This window comes from Fusarium solani (assembly GCF_023522795.1).
Source record: "Fusarium solani strain SB1 chromosome Unknown bctg00000005, whole genome shotgun sequence".
NCBI classification, from domain to species: Eukaryota; Fungi; Ascomycota; class Sordariomycetes; order Hypocreales; family Nectriaceae; genus Fusarium; species Fusarium solani.
This window is the reverse complement of record NW_027072153.1, coordinates 2,764,567-2,784,682: the sequence shown is the minus strand read 5'-3', so window position 1 is coordinate 2,784,682 and position 20,116 is coordinate 2,764,567. Positions and strand designations below refer to the sequence as shown.

Sequence of the window (20,116 nt, the reverse complement as noted above, 5' to 3'; positions counted from 1 at the left end):
CGCTCGGGTTCGCTCGGGACTTGGTGTTGCTTCGTTCGGTGCGATGATGGACAGCTGAGAATGAGGATAAACAGGTCAGAAAGGATGAAAGACGGTGGAGGGGTGGAGCCGAATTTATGTGTCTGGAATCAGGCTGTGGCAGCCATCGCCTGCAGGTGAGGCCTCAGCTCCGACGTGTTGGTTGCTGGCAGGGTCGCCTTGCGTGCGAACCATCCATCCAGACTTGGCTGTGCAGCTCGTACCTAACTACGCGATGAAGATGTGATCATTTCAGGATTTGATAGGGTAAAATCGTCTAATAGATATCATATACAGAAGATATAATGCATTTATAATAGCTATTTTTATATTCCTGGATATTATACTGAGACTACCTATCCTAAGCGTTACGATGTGCAATAGCATCAGGGGTGAGAGGTCATAGTTCTGAGGAGAAGAGATCCCCAAGGCATTGAGTACAATATATAGCATTACTTATACAAGATAAGCCAAAAGGAGGCAATAATGACAGTCAGTAGTCCTACAACATAGGAAGTAAACCTAAACATCCTCTCAACCTATCAGCACTGTACTTACCAAGAGACATTCCGGTCGATGACCCCGCCTCGCCGTGTCACACCTCTACGTCAGAATGTCTTATCAGCCTCCCTCACAGAGGCGCTCGTGGAAGCGGGGAAGACTCTCTTCCTTTCAAGTTCACCAGACTCGATAAACAATGGCTTCAACCGTCGAAATCTCGTTGCCCAACGGGCTCAAGTACAAGCAGCCCACCGGCCTGTTCATCGACAACAAGTTTGTCGACGCGACAGGCGATGACTTTACCGTGCACAACCCAGCGTGCGTCACTCACCTCTGTTTCTCAATCATTGCTGACCAAGACAAAGAACCGATGAGAAAATCATCACTATCAAGGGTGCCTCGGAGAAGGACGTCGACAAAGCTGTAGATGCAGCTCGTCGTGCTTTTGAAGGCGAATGGTCGGAGCTTGCGGCCGTCGATCGCGGTGCTTTCTTGTACAAGATTGCTGAGCTGATTGATCGTGATCGCAAGCTTCTTGCCAGCATTGATGCTTTTGACAATGGCAAGGTATACACTCCCAATTGAAAAAAGAAAAGAGCTATGAGTTTACAATTGGTAGACGTATACTGCAGCGCTTGAGGGTGACCTCGATGAATCTTACAACGTCTTTCGGTACTATGCTGGTGCCGCTGATAAGATCACCGGCCGGACGATTGAGACTTCACCGGCGAAGCTTGCATACGTGCTCCAAGAACCTCTGGGAGTATGCGGTCAAATTATCCCATGGTACTCACTCAATTAAGCATTGCTGAGCAAGACGGCGTATTGACCAAGCCCAGGAACTTCCCCTTCATGATGCTAGCCTGGAAGGTCGCCCCAGCCCTAGCATGCGGCAACACAGTCGTCCTCAAGCCGGCAGAGCAGACCCCCCTCTCAGCAATCTACTTTGGAAACCTCGTCATTGAAGCCGGCCTCCCCCAGGCGTCGTCAATATCATCCCAGGTCTGGGCTCCGTGGCGGGTAAAGCGCTTGCGGGTCACATGGGCGTCGATAAGATCGCCTTCACAGGGAGCACGGCGACGGGTAGGGCTATCATGAAGGCGGCGGCTAACAACCTCAAGAATATTACTCTTGAGTGTGGCGGGAAGAGTCCTAGCATCGTGTTTGAGGATGCCGATTTGGAGCAGGCTGTGAAATGGTGTCATGTCGGCATCATGGACAACATGGGACAAGTTCGCTCCCCTCTCATCCATCTTACACCGAAGCTAACAACGCCAGGTCTGCACCTCAACCTCTCGGATCTACGTCCACGAGAACATCTATGAAGACTTTCTCAAGCACTTTGTAGAAGTGACAAAGGAGAACCAAAAGATTGGCGATCCCTTTGGTAAAGATACCTGGCAAGGACCCCAGGTGTCGCGCACCCAGTACGAAAAGATCCTCTCGTACATCGACCAGGGCAAGTCTTCGGGTGCGCGTCTCCTGCACGGCGGCGCAAAGACGGGGTCAAAGGGCTACTATCTTGAGCCCACTGTTTTCGCTGATGTAAATTTGCTTCAAGCTTTGTTGTATACATGATGGCTAACATGTTTAGACCACCGAAGACATGGCCATCGTCCGCGATGAGATCTTTGGCCCCGTCGTCGCAATCGCCAAGTTCCGCACCGTCGATGAAGTTGTCGCCAAAGCGAATGACACCTCGTACGGCCTGGCAGCCGCCCTCTTCACTGAGAAAGTTGCGAGGGCTCATACGGTCGCTCGCAGACTTCAGGCGGGAATGGTGTGGATCAATTCGTCGGGAGACTCGCACTTTGGCATTCCGTTCGGCGGGTATAAGTCGTCGGGCATCGGAAGGGAACTTGGACAGTATGCGCTGGATGCGTATACCCAGAGCAAAGCTGTTCATGTGAATCTGGGGTCGAAGCTGTGAGCTCCAGATGAGCCTCTGGGTTGAGGATGGGTGAGCCGCAGAGTGTAACCTCTGATGAGATCACGAAAAGCACACCAGTCAATGAACCAAATATGGAGTCGTGCACAGCATTCATTATGTGGTATATACAACACGGCCCTCCTGGCCCTTGGCGTGCAATGCTTCTCTGCTGCTGTCTTTGCCCCTCTCTTTGTCGCACGCTCCAGTGCGTCATGTGCCTCGTCTTGTCTTGCACATGTGTATCCTCTTCCCTGTGTAATCCAGCCTTCCCAACTTTTGGTCTTTTTTGGCGTCGATCCTCGTAGAACCCAAGTAGGCTTGCCCGCCGGCAAAGCAGCTAAACTCCGCAAGCAGAACGAAATGAATAAAAAAAGGACATGAGGGAATATGGTATCAGATAGGTGGCGGCTAGTGATCAGGCGGGATTGAAGCCTGATGAGAACCTAGGGTCTTAACCGTGCAGACCACAGGTGCGCTCTCGCATCAGCTCGCGTCTCTTCTTCTCCTTGGCTGTGAGATTGTTAGCATCTATTTGGTCTATAATGTGATATCAGGTCAACTTACTTCCGTCAAAGACAAGGAACTCGTGCAGGCCGGATCCAACAGGCACCATGGGTAGGACAGGAACCTTCTTGTCGGTGATGACCTCCAGCAGAGCAGGGCCATCGGTGTTGATCAGCCACTTCAGGGCGTCCACAACCTCTTCGGGCTTAGACACGCGACGGCTCTGGATGTGCATGGCATCGGCGAGCTTGATGAAGTCGGGGTTGGTCTGGTGGGTGTGGGCATATCGGTCCTCGTAGAAGATGTTCTGCCATTGTGTCACCATGCCCTGCTCCTCGTTGTTCAGGACAATGACCTTGACGCCAATGTTGAACTGGGCAGCCGTCGAGAGCTCAGTCAGGGTCATGTTGAAGGAAGCATCACCGTCAATGTCAATGACGAGAGCATCAGGCTGGGCGACCTTGGCACCAATGGCAGCAGGCAGACCGTAACCCATGGTACCCAGACCACCAGAGGTGATCATGGATCGGGGGTGTCTCCATCGGAAGTGCTGGGCAGTCCACATCTGGTGCTGGCCGACACCGGTGGAGATGTAGGTCTGATCCTTGCGGTCCTCTGTGAGCTTGCTGAGCTCCTCAATCAGAGTCTGGGGCTTGATCAGACCCTGGCGCTCAGCCCGCTCGTAGTCGGACAGAGGCCACTTCTTCTTCCACTCGTTGATCTTGGCGAACCACTCCTTTCGGTCCTCCATGGTCTTGGCATCAACGAAGGGCATGAGCTGCTTTAGGTTGGTAGCAACATCGCCCTCAATGGCCTCAGTAGCCTGAACGACCTTGTTGATGTTCTTGGGCATAATCTCGAAGTGGACAATACCACCACGGCCCTCAGCAGCAGCAGCCTTGGCGCCAGGGGCGAACTTGGCGATGCTGAGAGTGACACGGTCGTCGAATCGGGCACCAAGAGCAATGATAAGATCAGCCTCCTGCATGGCCATGTTGGCATAGGCAGCACCGTGCATGCCGAGCATGTGCAGAGACTTCTCATCGAGCTCGTCGTAGGCACCCAGACCCTGGAGGGTGGTGGTGACGGGGATGGAGCACTTGTCAGCCAGCTCCTTCAGCAGCTCAGGGCCGCCCTCGGAGAGGATGATACCCTGGCCAGCATAGATGATGGGCTTCTTGGCAATGTTGACAAGCTTGCTCACGCGCTTCAGGGAGGCCTCGAGCTGCTTCTTGCTCACCTCCATGGCAGCGCGGGAAGCGGCGCTGGGCAGAGAAGGCAGAGCAGTCTCGGTGGGGATAGCTCTCCGGAGGACACCAGCGGTGACATCCTTGGGAAGATCGACGAGGACGGGGCCAGGGCGTCCGCTGGTGGCAATCTCGAAGGCCTCATTGATACGTCGGGGAAGCTCGGCGACATTCTTAACCATCACGTTCCACTTGGTGCAGGCTCGGGAGATACCGACGACATCGGCCTCCTGGAAAGCGTCACTGCCAATGGCAGAGGTGACGACCTGACCGGTGAAGACAACCATGGGTGTTCCGTCGGACAGAGCATCCTGCATGGGAGTGATAACGTTGGTAGCACCAGGGCCAGAGGTGACGAGGACAACGCCGGGCTTGCCAGAAGCGCGGGCGTAACCCTCAGCCATGTGGCCAGCGCCTTGCTCATGGCGGGGGAGAATAAAGTCGAAGTGTTTTGAGTTGTAGATGGCATCGAAGACGGGGAGAATAGCGCCACCGGGGTATCCAACTGTGACTCATGTCAGTACTATGTGCGGTGTCTGGAAGTGGTTACACGCACAGATGTGTTTCACGCCATGGCGCAGCATCATCTCGTGGAAGATTTCACCACCAGTCTTTCCAATGAACCTATTATAACCATGGTGAGACTGCGTTCGGGATATGTAGGGACGGTGTAGGTAGCATACGACTCATCCATGTCATTCTTCCGGGGGTTGACGAGGGGTTGCACATGGCTCTGGTTCTTCTCGGCATTGAAAGCTGGGCTGGGAATATCGCGAGCTGGTCTGCAGTCGCAATGTTAGTATATGCATATTGTAATAGGTGGAAACTCGATGTGCGCATTGGGGTAATATTACCCCAGTCCTAGTGGCAAACAGGACACGAGGGGCAATCGCAACAGCGCAATTCAGGAATTGGCGACTCACGCAGGAGCAGAAGTAGTCTGATTCCGTTGACCGGTAGTGATCTTCTTGGGAGCCTGGATAGCGGCGATGGCGGATGTGGTGGTGAATGATCGGGTGTGGGCGACAGCCCGGATGGCCTTTGCGGCCTGGCGTGTTCGGAGCATCGCGAACGGTTGTGAGGAGGAGCTGGAGCTCGGTGAGTCGAGGAGCCACGAGGCTCGAGGAGGGCTCAAAGGGTAGAGGGGAGATGGGGTCTAGGAGGTCAACGATTCAGGAGCAGAATCAATTGAGAGCCCAACGAGAAGCGGAGAGGGAGATATATGACGAGGAACAACCCGGGAGGCGAAGGGAAAAAAGAGGTGAAGAGTCAAAAGTCAGTTTCGCTAAAAAGAGGCAGAGGCAGAGGCAGAGGGGACCCGGGAAAAAATATCACAGCAAGTCGGACGGCCGGTGGCCGGGGTGGGACCGGCGTGGATGTGGGGTAGGTGCCGCGCAGATTGGGTGAGGGTGACTCCTTCCCCCAGCGAAAACATGGGCGGCTTGCGGTACTGCGCAGGGCAGTCGCCAGGAGCACGGGCCAGTCGCGGAGGCGCCAGACCAGAACGGCCAGAAGAGCCACTGGTGAGGGGGCGGATCGGGGGGCGCGGACCAATCAGGGCCCAGATGAATGGCCGATATCGCCACTAGCACGAACGCCTGGATTGGCTGGATTGTGAGAGAAGCTGGTCTAGCTGGCATTTAGCTGGGCCAAGGGAACAAAAGTCGGATGAGTCGTACATGTACTATACAGTTGTGTGCGTGCTCAGGTCATGTCAGGTCAATTGACATGTAACCCGTTGACTCACCTTGATTTGCCCGCGGAAAGATGCTGATGGTGATGCCGCTGGCCTCTCGGAGCACATGTGGCGGGGAACCTACTCCTGCAGCAGCTCCATACCCTCCTTGCTTTAGTTCAGACATGTTTGCATGCGGCGACTTGTTTCTGGCATTTCTGTCTCTCTCTCTGCTGAAGCAATTCCCGACTGGCCATCAAATTTCCGTCTGGTCGCCCTCAATTGACATTGCAATGCTGTAGAGGCCCGGCCCGTTATGACGCATCCGGATCACGTGTCTCATCTCAAGCGACGGACCCTTGCAATTACCGCAATGGCTTCTGCCCTCGATGCCATCTCGGATCTTGCCCGTCACCATGTGAAAGTAAAAATAAAAGTAGCACGTCCCTGAATTCCCCTTTCGGCAATCATTTTTGGTCCCGATGCTCCCCACAAACTCAACTCTGACAACCTGTCATCCATGAAGCGGCGCCCCTGACTGATAACGACACGATATAAGAAGCTTGTAGATTGCCCTCCGTTCGTCAATTCCTCTATGACTCGTCCCGACGACTTGCGACATTACCCCGCCACGGCACCCTCGCCTCGCGACCCTCCTCACAAGCATGCCAACCCGCAATTCCGGCGCAGCGCAGGGAAAGCTCAATGTAACCTGGACATGGTTGGCTTTAATCCCCGGCGCAGGACCCGTATTTGATCCGTTCAACATGTCCATATTGACCCTATTCAAGGTACGCGAGGCCAAGCTTCCCTCGACGAGTACTCCACCATCATGACGCCAATGTTGAGTGTCTCAATCGGTGTCTCTTCTCTTACACTCGCCATCCACACATCAGCCATCAACTATCGGCGCCACACCTGTCTCTGACGGATCTGCAAGCCACATGCGCATCGCCCGTTGAGGCCCGATGACGGCGTTTCTCGTAAAGGTGCTTGTATCTGACAGGATACGACAGTATTGCTTTCCCAAGCGGTGTGTTAAGCCCTCTATGCCATGGCTGCCCAATTCTTCAGGCAATTGCATGGCACAGTTATGGAGGGCTGCAAATTCCTCCAATCATCACGCACGTGGTTAGCTTGGAGCTCCTGGCAACGACTGCACGCACGCTTGATACCTCCGGTAGATTGGCCCAGTTGACATGGCATCAACACGTGCCAGTATTAAAACTCAATCGCAAAACATTACGAGCCCGAGTTTGGTTAATAAATGCCCATCTACCTGGCTCCGATTGGATTCAGTACCACATGTCCTCCACGATGCTATTAGGAGAATATGATCCCCTAATATCGGTATTCTAAGCTGGATAAGTCCGAGGAACGAACAATCACGTCAGACAACTTCGTCCATACCAACCGCGCATAGTTGGACCACGGTAGAGGGAGCTTGTTACACAAACATCGCAATGAAGTCTCAGTGTCGATCATCACGCTCCATTGTGTCTGAGGCGTCTCGAGTGGATCGACCAGCCGAAGGCCTTGGCTATCTTGTGTAAGTGAGAGACCGTGGCTTTCTGGATAGAATAGCCCTTAGTCTATTAACTGTAAACATTTTGAACGTTGTAACATGCAGAACTTTGTATTGTAGAGATGTCAGAAAATGAGGTATCAGATATATCAGCATCTCCAACTCCTCACGTTGACTTTGAAAGTTTATTGGTATGATGTATCACAATGGGGAAAGCAGAAGAATGATGAACCTCAATAGGCTGACGCCCAAAGTTGAATATTGATATATCCCATAACCCAGCTTAAACAAGAAAACGAAGAAACCCGCATAACATTAAAACACTATTTAACTTCAAGGGTATCATAAAGAGAACAGTAAAACAACCCATGGTCGAATAAACCTCGATTTTGCCCCGTCAACCAAAAACTCCTTACCCAACAAACACTTTTCAAACTCAGAGGGGACTGCGCCCAATAGAAACAGAAATCCTCAGCAAAGAGCCTTAATGCCCGGCTGGCATACTAAAATGCTGGAGGAGGAAATCTGCAGAAAGTATTAATATGGATTCATCAAAGAGTCGGGAGTTAGGTCAAACTTGCGAGAATCTAAAAGGGTTGATTCGTGAAACCACCACTCAATAAAAGCGTCGACATCAAATCTGCATCCCAAGTCCTCCCCTTCGACCGAGATGCTGTCGTCGCTGCCATAATCCGAGCCATAGTCCGACTCGGCGTCTAACGCCAGGTGTTTCTCCCAGTCGTCAGGGTCGTTGGCGAACCGGTATGGCTCGCCCTGCCAAGGGTTGGCGGCCCCGTGTTGCGTTTGGGGGCTCTGTGCCAGCGGGGACTTGGTGGACTTTGCAATCTTTCGATTGCGGCGGTAGTCGGCGTACTGGTTCGAGATGGTACGGCACTTGGCCTTGACACTCTTGGCCAGGCGGGAAGAGAAACGGAAATGCATCGTGATTGGTTGTTGGGTCGAAAGAAGAAGAGAAGGGTATGAATCTCGACAAGTTGACGAGATTGTTGTCGAGTATTGATGTGATGAATGTTTGGGGTGGAGAAGAAGAGAAGAGTGTAACTCTCAAGAGTTCAAGACAGACTGCTGTCAATTGTTGACGCAACTGATGTTTGAGTAAAGAGAGTAGAAGAGAAGAGTTCGAATCTGTAGAGATCGAAAGAGACTGATGTCTATTGTTGATGTGGATTGAGAAGTGGTTGATGGAAGTTGTTGTTTGAATCTCTCGTGATCAAGTGTGTGTGAACTGATGGTGAATGAGAGAAGAGAAAGAATGGAAAGGAGAAGAGGGAGGAAGGGATTATAAGGACGAACTGAAGTCAAGGTTTTCTTCTATGGAAGCTGATGGATATTTCGAAATCTCAACACTTCCTCCATGGCTCTTCACCGTCAGGAAGGAGCAGGCAGAAGGATAGGATAGAGGTTGTTGACCACAGTAATCTGCAAGAGATAAAACCCAATACGGCATATCCCCGTATATGAGGTCTAATTTAGGAGGAGAAACGTCCAGTGTGACCCCTGTGCCCCTTGAAAAGATTCGAGATATGCAAGATAGCCTTCGTACAAGTCATCATTCCCTATCATAGTTCAGGCGCAGTCCGATCACATCAAATCCAGTTCCATGAGATATTTCGAGAATGTTCATCTTTGAGTAACACTCTTCTTGATTGGGAATGTGTTGGGATGTTGGACATGTCAGTCTCCAAATGGAGGGTTAGCGGCGAGACAGAAGTTCACAAATTCAAGGACAAATTGGCTTTAATGACTGCTCTATATCAAAGTAGGTCTTTTCTAATAGGAAGGGGAAATGTCCCAATTGGTCAGTCTAAGAGAAAGGGGAACAACCGGCGCCAAATCCATCCACCCATTGACACTTCCCAGCACACAATCCCAACTTGACCATGTTAGAGCACCTCATTTCTGCGCAGATGCGAAGCCCCAACGCTTTCAGAACTGTCAATACACAACAATTGGCCACTGAAGAGTCATCCGTGAAGTACAGTGAAGTCCCGCGATAGTTTTGCGTTGACAGAGCAACTACAACGGCGTGAAGTTACCCGTCAGCTGCCACCTGTTCATTGGCCGCCTTGTTAACAGGCACGTGCAAGATCTTGCGGGGACAGCCCGAATGCCTGTCCACCTTTCAAGACCTCATGCTAGATAGAACTCGAAACCCATCTACTTGGTGCTAGTATAAGTGCAATCAGTCTTGGAGATGGAAAGCTTCAGAATTCTTTCATTATGCAAATACCTGTAACTTGGGCCAGGTTTGGCACAAAAAACAATGGCTAAGCGCCCGAAATCATGGGGTTTCATGGGTCTGGAGGATCGCCCACCTCCAGGCAGCGTCAGCACCCGCTCGAAGGAGTCCTCGGCTCTCTTTACCAACCACAACAACTTAAAAACGCTATAGCTTCAATTCCATTACACCATGTTTACCTACTCGCCCCTCGACCGCCACAAATCCGAGATCCGCCTCGTGCGCTTCGTCGAGCGTCCGAGTGACGCTCCGAACCTTGAGCTTGAACTGCGCCACGCCTCCATGAACGACACTGCGTTCAACGCTCTCTCATACGTCTGGGGCGACTGCTCCGAAACAATCGACATCACCCTCAATGGCCAAAGTTTCCCTGTTGGTCCCAGTCTCCACTCTGCTTTGAAGCAGCTGCGGGAGAATAGCTTCCGCTCTTGGATCTGGATCGACTCCATCTGCATCCAGCAGACCGACCTTGAGGAGAAGGGATGGCATGTGCAAGAGATGCGGACCGTTTACAGTCGCGCCGAGTGCGTGTACATGTGGCTCGGTCCAGGCTCCGATGCCACCGACAAGACGATAGAGTTTATGGCTGAGATCGGTCCAACGCTTGTCGAATTGAACGCCCTGGAGATACTAAGCTCTTATCAAAACGGAATTGTCAGCACGTACTTTCGGAGTCGCGTATCAGGTGAGGACCTTGGTCATCCTGACGAAGATCCGGCCGTGAGGCTGGCCCGGTACATGTATGGCCTGTTGGATCATCCAGGGCTGCAAGCTGCTAAGGACGTTGACGGTGTCGAGGTCCCTCGGGGTGTCCTAATTGATGGACTCTCGGAAATCGTCAAGAAGGAAAATTGGCACCGCATATGGATCGTCCAAGAAGTTGCCCTCGCCAGGGTCGGTCTCATCATGTGCGGCACAAAGGCCACCTCCCTCGAGCACTTCCAAGCGACCTTCATGACTCTCTGGGACTGTGGCGTCTTCGATAAACGCCATGAGAGCAGCGTGAATGGGGGCATTGGCTTCCAGTGGGCCTGGAACTGGATCCTGCCGCTGCTCATCCGCCGACGCAGACAGTACTGGCGTAAGGGACCCCTCCAGCTCTCCGAGATCCTACGTCCCTCTTTCAGGGCGAAGCATACAATATACGCAGCCTCGGACCCGCGCGACATCATATTCGGGCTTCTGGGTGTCATCGAAGACGGTGAGGAGTTGGGTCTGCGGGCTGACTATACCAAGTCCATGGCCGAGGTCTTTACTGCGGCGACAAAGGCATTCCTTCAACAAGACGCCGGTATGGGTTCATTCCGTTTAGAATACGTCACCCCAAAGCCGAAAACCCTGATGGTCTTCCTTCTTGGGTTCCGGATTGGAGAGAGATTGGAGAAAAGGGCACTTTGATAGAGGACGCAGGCCTTTATATCGACGCCACCTCTGGTATGCCAACATTGGAAAACATGACTCTCGACGAGAGTCCCTGGGTCTTGAGACGCTTTGGATGCTACGTCTCCACGATAACCGACGTCATGGAGATTCCGAAAGATCTACACAGCTTCCGAAAAGGCATCCCCTACGCTGACCTCGTCGAGGATTTCATGGCATCAGTTCTCCAGTTCGCCAACCTTGGTCCAGACTCTGGTCCAGCCGAAGATTACGTTTGGCGCACTCTCGTGGGCCGCCAGTATGGAGAACCTGCTTTTCGCGACCGTTACCACCATTGGATGGATGGTGATGTAGGGCTCCTGGTTCGCAGCATCATGCGAAAGGGGCAGTTTGGCCCAGAGCATCTCACAGAGTCCCAGAAAGAATTTATCAACAACGGTCCATTACACCTCAGTACTGTCCGACTGGATCTAGACACCCCACAGAAGCAGCTCGCGCATATCGTTCAAGAATGGCCAGAAGACATTCTCTACTACACCGTGGGGAGGACCCTATTCAAAACGAACAAGGCTATGTTCGGACGGGGGCATGTTCTCGTGCAGCCCGGTGATGTTGTCACTATCATGTCTGGGTGCGAAGTGCCAATTGTCTTGCGGCCGCGCGAGGAAGGGGGCTATACGTTTGTTGGGGACGCCCATGTGGATGGCATCATGAACGGGGAGTTTCATCAAACCGCACCAGACTACAAGACATTTGACATATATTGAACTACTATACATAAACAAGCGGTAAGAGTCTCGAATCTTGCTTTACAAGGGAAGCCCTCTCACTTGAAGCAGACAGATGTACTTCGGGTGTCGCAAAGCACTTGGTGGCATGGCCGTCTGGGGCGTAGGCTTTGCTACCGAACAAGGAGTTGGACCATTGTTAGGTTACACTTCCCTATGGGATTACCTTCCAGAGAATTCAAACTCCATACTCCCAAAGATCGGCAGTCAGTCACACGGGGAAAGGATGCAAGGTAGTTGAACGACTTCATCAACAGGGACAACTCGTAAAGCAGTGCTCATACATAGTAACACAAGAAGCGATATCTCTATATTGACAACTCAAACGGAATTACAACGATAAGCTCACGTCAATCGAGATCAAGCGTTCGTGTGACGTTACAAAGCGCTGAGTTGGTGTTGAGAAGATAGGAACACCAGAAATATGACACAAAGTTCACCAACGCCAGACCAACAGCCCTCCGCACCTCCAGACAAGGTTCAATCCATGACACATCACCTTAGATTGCATTGTTTGGCTCTACCACCAAATGTCCATGTTCAGTCACGCTCATGAATGCACCAGAAATAATCTTATCAAGATTCGCATTAATGCTCTCCCATCCCGCCTCTTCCTCACCACCTATCTACCAGGTATCAATTGCTTCCCGCACATGTCTCCTCAACTGGCACACAAGGGTATCTGCCCGTCTCGGTATATCTTCCTCACATGATGTCCCGAAAGATGCCAATATTCACACAGAAACACAAGCCAAAATGTACTGCAAAAAAGAAAGACCCGTAGAGGCCTTGGCCTCGTTCCTCTCGTTCCATCCCTTCTTCAACACCGTGGTATCTCAAAAACAAGAAATGCAGACTAGAGAAAACACATATAAAGAAAAGGGGGTGTGTATGTGTCGGTCCCACATGCTGGTAATGTATCCGAAACAGTAAAACATGGACAAAAAAGAAAGATACAAGTGATGGTCTTCTCAGAGATCCAAGAGGATGGGTATCCCGTCGTCATAACGTTCCTGTCCTCCTCTTGTCCCATGAAGGGCAGATATTAGTACAGCTATAAAACGTTGAAGCAAAAATGTTGAAATCATGATGCTAAATGCTTTTCCTTCCCATGATAAACAAACGCCTTATAGTCTCATGTCGCCATCATCGAGGTAAAAGGACGTCGGTGAGCCGAGCTGCTGCATCTGCGCTTGTTGCATGAAGCCAGCTGGGTTTGATGTGTACCCTTGTGATGGGTGGCCCATCCGCATTGGCAGTTCGTAACCAGCCGGCACAGATGTGGGAATCATCTCAGCGTACATTTGCGGTACAGGGGGTACAGCGTCGGTGCTGGACGCTGGACTGCCGTACACGCTGGTCTTCTTCTTGGGACGAAGGTTCTCGAGGCTGAGTCTCTTGCCCCAGGAACCAGGTCGTTTTGAGGGGATCGGTGTGGCAGGGCGAGCAGCCTGAGGTTGACTGTGGTTAGGGGTCATGTAGACATTGGTCATGACCTCGTCTTGTTGGGGGAACTGTTGCATGCCACTCATGTCTGTCCATTGTTGCTGGGGAAGCTCCTGTCCCGGCAGGATGTAGGTCATCGAAGCATCGGCAAAGGTGTTCATCTGGTCAGGAGCGAACTTGGGTGCATCGACGGGCCAGACGTGCTCATTCGGGATCGGGAATGGCGTTCCGGGATGGGGACCAGCTGCGAGGTCGTCTCGAATCATGGGCTCGGGAATGCCGTCCACTGGTGTCGAAGGTCGGGTCTCCTGCTTAATTCTTCGGTTGGGGAACGTGTTCGCCTGAGGTGTAGGCGGTTGCTGCTTAACCACGGGTTCCGGCGGTGTGTTGTTAACGTTGTTCTCCATTTTGGGTTGCGCTCCATCAGCATGGCCAACCGTGTCCATCAAGCACTCGGATCGGACGGGAAGAGAGAACTGAAGATCGATCTCGCTAGGAGGTGGCGTGTTGGGGTTCGTAAAGGGCGATGTACCGAGGATGAAGGCGAGGCGGACAAGAGTAGAGATATCCTGGCCAAGGTGGCGCGCCTCAAGCATTCGCTTCAGGTCACCAGAGGATCGTGGACGCCATGTGAGTTGTTGCCTCTTCTCCTTGGGCCAGATGCATGTCTTCCAAATAGACTTGACCTTGGACTGACGCATGAGGTTGTGCAACTGAGCCTTGTACTCCCAGTTGTTGACATCGAAACCGTCCTCGAAGTGCTTGGCAATGTGCTCAAAGTACTTGTCTCGGCTGCCCGACGCCTGGTCGTTGGTCGCGGCCTCGAAGATACGGTCCTTGCAGTTGGCGAAACCGCACGCAAAGACAACCTGAGGGCACAACTCAGTCTTGGCCGAGCTGTTGGGGAGAGCGTCCATGCGATGTGTCTCCTTGGCGTGGGTGCTGTAGGCACGTTCAGTAGCAAAAGAGAGGTGGCAGCCCTTGGTCTTGCACAGCCAGGTCACATCAGCGCCGTGGAAGTTGTAGAGGTGCTTCTTAAAATCACTCTTGCGACCAAAGCCCACGGGGTTGTTGTCCAAAAAGCACATAGGACACTGGTATTTCTTGGAAGTCGGTGCGACATGTCGAGGCGAGGGGTGAGAGGTGACATCGCATGAGGGAATAGGCGACTGCATGAGGCTGGGCGAGTCGAGCCACGTCCGGTCAGGAATTTTGCCGACTTCACCATCATGAATCGAAGGCACGTCGGTAGAAGTGTCTTGCCATGTAGACTGGGTGCGTATCGAGGCGGCATCGGATCGGCCGTGAGAAGCCTCGGAGCTGCTCCATGTCAACGAGGGAGCACTTGTGTTGCTAAGAAGCGTGGTCGCTGAGAAGGTCGAGGCTCGGGCTATCGTGTGTCAGTTAAGTCACAGCATAGACTATCCAACAGAAACTCACATGAAGTGCCCAGACCGCTCAGGGCGCAGACGAGACTGGAGACGCCATAGCGACGAGCCAGACCCAGAAGGATCTGCTGATCCTCTTCACTCAAAGGCCTCACGACTTGGTCGTCTTGAACCTGGAAGGGGAACATTATAGCAAGAGTGCACAACGTCCGTGTCAATCGACAGAACGTTGATGCGCGCTCAGCGCTTGTTATGTAAAATCTACAGCGAGTCGGGTCGCTGTCAGCAACAGAGGGCCTGCCGTCTTAGATGTGTGTGTCAAGTGCGGGAGGCAGCCGTCGGGATGAGACTCGCATGAGGCTCCAGGCGAGTATTATTCGAAGCAGGCGGTACAGGTGAGAATTAATCGCTCTAAAGTGAAGCGTCGTGTGCGCGGTGGCGGATCGATCCCAGGAGTGTCCTTCGGAGAGAGCGAAGAGGATGGCTGTGCGGCTGAGACTAGTAGGCCGTTGCAGAAGTCGAACTCGTAAGCACGCTACAAGAGGAAATGCGCGAGGTGAGTTTAACGAGAGGAAATCGCCAGCCCGCGACGATTAATGAGTATCGAGTCGAGTCGAGTCGAGTCGAGTCGAGTCGAGTCGTAGAGTCGTGACAGTCGGTGGTGGTTTGTGGTGAATGGATGTGGAGGAGACAGGTTTGAGTGTGACGAGGTATGAGCGCAGGCACGGGTAGGTAGCGGGAGGAGGCAGATTAAACCAGAGACAAGAGTCAATCAAAGACGCAGGCCCTTGCTCCAAGACGGGAAGACAGGAAAGGGTAGGGCAGAGACAATGGGAGGGGCGAGAAGAAGCGAGGGGAGACGGACGGGGCGAGAGTACGCAGCGCAGCGCAGCAACCAAGAGGCAGGGGAACAGGGGAGACGCACGAGAGAGGAAACCCTTCTAGAAGCCTTCATCGAATCCTGGACGCGGCGTGAGACATTATAACGGGCTTGCCGGAGTGAATCGCTCTTGGTCGGCCCACGTTGGCTCACCCATGTCCTAGCTAGCTCCTTGACTAGTTGCTCCGTCAGGCAGGGGACCCCAGTATACGACCAACGCCGTTTCAGGAACGTCATTTGCAGAAGAAGCTTTTTTTTCTCTCTTTTTTCGAAGCCGGCTCGGGGAGGGTCTCACTGCGGGTTTGTCTTCATCGTGCGGGTGCCGGCAATCTCATGAGCCCCGAGTACGATGTCCAGATGACGTGCCTTGCCTTGGACGAAGTGATCCATCATGACCGATGCCGCAGTCACTCGTAGCGCACGCGCACACCCACTGCAATAGGGTCAAACACTCAGCCATTCCCCTCCAGCGCAGCAGGCGGCGTGCAGCCTCTTTGGGGGGCGCCTTGCTGGATCCTCGATAGTGTGAGGAGAATCCGTCGCCATGTCCCTTGTTTGGGCAGTGGTGGCCCAGCAGCCAGTGTCGTAGTGGACGAACAAGTCCTAGCTGTGATGGCATAAGCCTCCCAACAGAACAGTTCTGACCCGTGATGCCCGACTCTCGGTGATCGACTCGTAGGCCACAGAACAAGCCTTCCCCTTCCCCCTGGCAAGTCGTGATTGCGCCCGCAAATTGAACCTCGTTCCCCCTGCAGCCCCCAGCATGCGAGTCGCGACGGTGAGCAACCGTGACCGTAACCCCTACGGCCTGGATTGCTTCTGCCGTTCTTCTAGAAGACGTTACAGCCGAGCGACGATTAGGCTTTGGTACTGTGCGCAGGCGTTTTGATTTGCGCCGCAGCATCTCGGGGTTCTCAGCAATAGGGTTTGGCTGGCGGCGAACCGTGCTGATGCGGCGTGGTTCAGCATTGAAGCATGAAAGCATGGCCCTGCTTGTCTCCCTTTCCAAGTGCCGAACGACACGACACGACGCAACGCAACGCAAAGGATTGATTGAGCACCCCGTATCGTCTCTTCCGCTGTGACCTGTGACCCCGAATACGTCAAAAACAGTCAATCATCAGTCAGTCACTTAGTCAGAGCAACTGGGAAACGACCCCATCACGCCCAGCCTAGCGCTATTTCTTTGTCGCATCTCTCTTTTCAGACATCGTCCAATCCCCAGTCAGCATCGAGTCGGTTCTGCCGAGTACCGGGTCTCACACTGGGGACAGAGGCAGATTGCGCTGACCAAATCGAAACTGAATCAAAAAGGCGCGCACGCAACGCAGAGCAGACCAGAACAGAGGGGCCCACCGTGGTCATCACGCACTGCTGCAGCGACGACATCCACAATGGACTGACCCCTGCCGACGAAACAAGAATGCGGACGGAGAGCAAGTGCCCCGAGAGCCTAGAGCAAGCCTAGCAGGTACATGTGCCCAAGTCGATGTGAACCCGAGAGGGTCTAGCGTTGCTAGTGCTGCTAGTGCATCAGCGAGTTCTCTGGCTGGACGCGGGCCAGCAGACGACCCTGTTTCAGCGGGAAATGACAATGGGCCAATCTCTGGCCTCTGCTCCAGGGCCCGACGTCTGTTTGGTCTGCTGGCGAGCCGAATCAGCGAGGATCGAGGGTCGAGCGAACCAAGGCGAGAGTTGGTGTGAGCATGAGGGGACAAAGGGCGCTGCCGAGACTTCTGGTGCGGAGCTGGAGGGCCAGCAATGCATGGCATTGGCTGCGTAAAGGGTCATGGCACGACCCAAGCCAGAAGCACTCAACCAGGTGCGTCGACCAAGCCCACTCCAAGCCACTCCAAGGTCCCCTTGCAAAACCCTGGCGACGACGGCGAGTGTGGCCTTTTTTCCTTCGAGACGGTGAATGTGGATGCTGGCGTGCGTGAGTGGTTCGTGTGGCGCTGGCTATGCGTTATTCTCGTACGTACAATGTACTGAAGACGCATGTCGTGGTGTAGAAGACGGTGAGAGAGGAGCGAGTTCTTGGCAGGGCTTCTCTCTGTTGGCCCCGTCTCGCTTCGCTTGACACGGCAAACAACTGCTATGCTATTTCTGCACAATGGCTGTTGGTCTCGACGTTTCGCTGATTTGATTTGACTCGACGGATTACGGGTCATCTCCAATAAAACCGTTACGAGACACGTTCGAGATGCGCCGTTGATGAGTCGGTCAATGGATCTTTTGGGAAGCAACGCCATCCGCTGCTAGCAAGACGAGAAAAAGAAAGAAACAACCGAACGACCCGGAGTCGGGAAATGACAGATTACCAGATGCATCTCGGGTTGATTGCTTCTTGTTTGTGTTATTTCGTGCAGGTTGCTTCTGGCTGACGCCTCTTTGCTTGTTCTTTTTTTCCTTTGGGGCTTCTGCACCGGCGGAAGCAACCTCTGACTGCCGCTGTAAGCTTTTTTGCTTTTTCTTCTGGAAATTTTCTTCAGCTTCGCCAGTGGTGGATCTCGTGTCGCAGATTGACAAGAGACGAGTGTGGCTGGCTGCGAGATGCATCTCACGCCTGATCCTGATGATCGCCGTGATGAGATTTGATGGAAATGCAGTTAATTACGGTGATTCCGTCCAGAGAGCGAGCTGAGCTTCCTTCTGCAACCTGCAAATCGATCAATCAATCAATCCTCCAAGTGTTGCTCTACCGGATGGACGAACGAACACCCACTCACACGACAGGAACTGCAAGATGCATTGGACGGACTGGATCTCTTGGTCTCCCGCTTTGGCACGGGACCTGGATTGGCACTCGCTTCGTATCTTGGGCTGCTGCGGCGTCTGTGGTTGCATTTCGCACCAAGGATGAAGGCCTCTGACACGACGAGCATGCCTGCATGAAACGATGATACCCCAGTCCCAGGCTGGGGAAAGGGCGAGCAGAGAACAGAGCAACAGACCTGCTAAAAACATGGATGGAGATGGTAACGGCAGAGTTCATTGATTCGTCGCCCTCGTAAAGTGCGTGACCCCATTCCCTTTCAGGGAGCCTGCAAGTTTGCTTTGGAGTGGTTACTGAGGTGAGTAGGTGACACTGGCGGCACCTTGCACTTTCCTTTTCCTTTCAAGCCGACCGGGCGGTTGTCAAGGTTGTCTCTTGCCTTGCCTTGTCTTGACTTTCTTACCTTGCCCACCTAGGTAGGTGCTGTCTGCCTGCCTGCCCGTCTGTGCCCGTCTGTGCCTGCCTGTGCCTGCCTGCGCTGCTCGTTTGTTGGGTGGTCCTTCCTGCGCATCTTCCTCTATCCGGGGCCCCGGTCCCTCCTTCCCCTCCCTTTCCCCATCCTCCCATGACTTCCGATTTGTTGCTCGCTCAGGCTTCAAGTCTCTCAATGTCTCACTCATGATCTTCGTTTTTTTCCCTTGGCTTTTTTTCACGTCAGCACAACACAGCAACCCACGACTCTTGACGGACCAACCAGAGCTCAAGACCAAGAGACCCATCAAGGATCATGTCCGTTGAGAATCATCGCTAGAGTGCCTCCCATATCCGTACTTTCCATCCTCCGTGCCTCCCCCTCCTCCATCGCTTCCCCGCGCGGCGGGAAACCAAAACGAGTCGAGACCGCCTAATGTCACGCCACGCTACAACACTGTTGGAGAGATGACATGCTCATCACTTTTGCTATCAATCATCTGGTACTGTTCTGCAAGTGTCTTGGAGTCCATCAACGCCCTGGATCACACAGAAAAGAGCCGTCACACAAATGGAAGCCATTCCATAACCTCACACTGATCAACATCAAACGCAGCCCAACGTCAAGTGAAACCTTCTCTTCAACGCCCTCCCACGTGGCCCACCCGCTCGCCGATCCTTGTGGCCCAACTGAACTGGATACTTGACGTTCCTTGAGTAACCGATGGCTCTTCGGTTAGCCATCTCGAGATGTTGGTTGAAAGACGACGTGCAAACTGCAGACTGCATTGCTTGCAACTTGGTCGCTGCTTGTCACCAGAAACCCTTCTTCTTACTACCTCCAGATATAGCATACCCAAGTCAGCTTCTTGTTGTCTCTTATCCCCCCTTGTCAGCGGCCCAGCACCCCTTGTTCCCAAAAGGCACACGGACACACACATTGCAACTCGCGGGCAACACGGAGGTGTCGGTCTCCCGTCTCTGGAACGAGTCAGAGCACCCTCATCACAGTGCACCAGTCTGTTGATATCCGTTTCTCGACTTGCTGGTGGCAACTCTGCTTCATCCATTCCACGTGGAAGTCATGCAGGTCCTCCCTTTCAGACCATGTCACCATCCCCTCATTTCCATGGCTCATCCTCCCGAGCCATTTCATCCCTTTCTCACCCCAACTCTACAGTGCAGTACCGTACCAAATAGAGCACCTTTCCATCCTCTCGGGTATCAGGCCGCCAGACGCAGTGCTACTGCATAGTATGAAAGCCACTCAGCCAGCTTGGCTACATCCAGTCTACACCCGGGGCTAGCCAGTCGCGTAGCCAGGATCAAGGCATGGTATTGTTACTGTAATCCTTCACTGCCTCTTTTCTCGGCATTATCCCAATCA

General features: G+C 53.1%; 5 protein-coding genes across 5 annotated transcripts; 2 read left to right on the top strand and 3 right to left on the bottom strand.

The window, feature by feature from the left end:
• Positions 1-715: 715 nt before the first annotated feature.
• Positions 716-2,449, top strand: MRS44_009321 (uncharacterized protein; the record flags this gene model as incomplete). The annotated part of the gene is made up of 6 exons (XM_065621249.1): positions 716-837; positions 885-1,086; positions 1,139-1,305; positions 1,487-1,751; positions 1,798-2,064; positions 2,114-2,449. 6 exons carry the CDS (start codon positions 716-718, stop codon positions 2,447-2,449), a joined length of 1,359 nt encoding a protein of 452 aa, XP_065477321.1.
• A 451-nt stretch (positions 2,450-2,900) lies between these two features.
• On the bottom strand, positions 2,901-5,266 carry MRS44_009320 (uncharacterized protein; the record flags this gene model as incomplete). Its single annotated transcript, XM_046267917.2, has 5 exons — positions 2,901-2,959; positions 3,014-4,705; positions 4,757-4,824; positions 4,884-4,982; positions 5,124-5,266. The coding sequence occupies 5 exons, from the start codon at positions 5,264-5,266 to the stop codon at positions 2,901-2,903; spliced, it is 2,061 nt and encodes a 686-aa protein (XP_046125461.1).
• Positions 5,267-7,937: 2,671 nt separating this feature from the next.
• Positions 7,938-8,342, bottom strand: MRS44_009319 (uncharacterized protein; the record flags this gene model as incomplete). The annotated part of the gene is made up of 1 exon (XM_046274267.1): positions 7,938-8,342. The coding sequence occupies one exon, from the start codon at positions 8,340-8,342 to the stop codon at positions 7,938-7,940; it is 405 nt and encodes a 134-aa protein (XP_046125463.1).
• Positions 8,343-9,684: 1,342 nt separating this feature from the next.
• Positions 9,685-11,807, top strand: MRS44_009318 (uncharacterized protein; the record flags this gene model as incomplete). Its single annotated transcript, XM_065621248.1, has 3 exons — positions 9,685-9,747; positions 9,814-10,951; positions 10,990-11,807. 3 exons carry the CDS (start codon positions 9,685-9,687, stop codon positions 11,805-11,807), a joined length of 2,019 nt encoding a protein of 672 aa, XP_065477320.1.
• Positions 11,808-12,955: 1,148 nt separating this feature from the next.
• Positions 12,956-14,850, bottom strand: MRS44_009317 (uncharacterized protein; the record flags this gene model as incomplete). Its single annotated transcript, XM_046271687.1, has 2 exons — positions 12,956-14,664; positions 14,715-14,850. 2 exons carry the CDS (start codon positions 14,848-14,850, stop codon positions 12,956-12,958), a joined length of 1,845 nt encoding a protein of 614 aa, XP_046125465.1.
• Between the last annotated feature and the right edge of the window lie 5,266 nt (positions 14,851-20,116).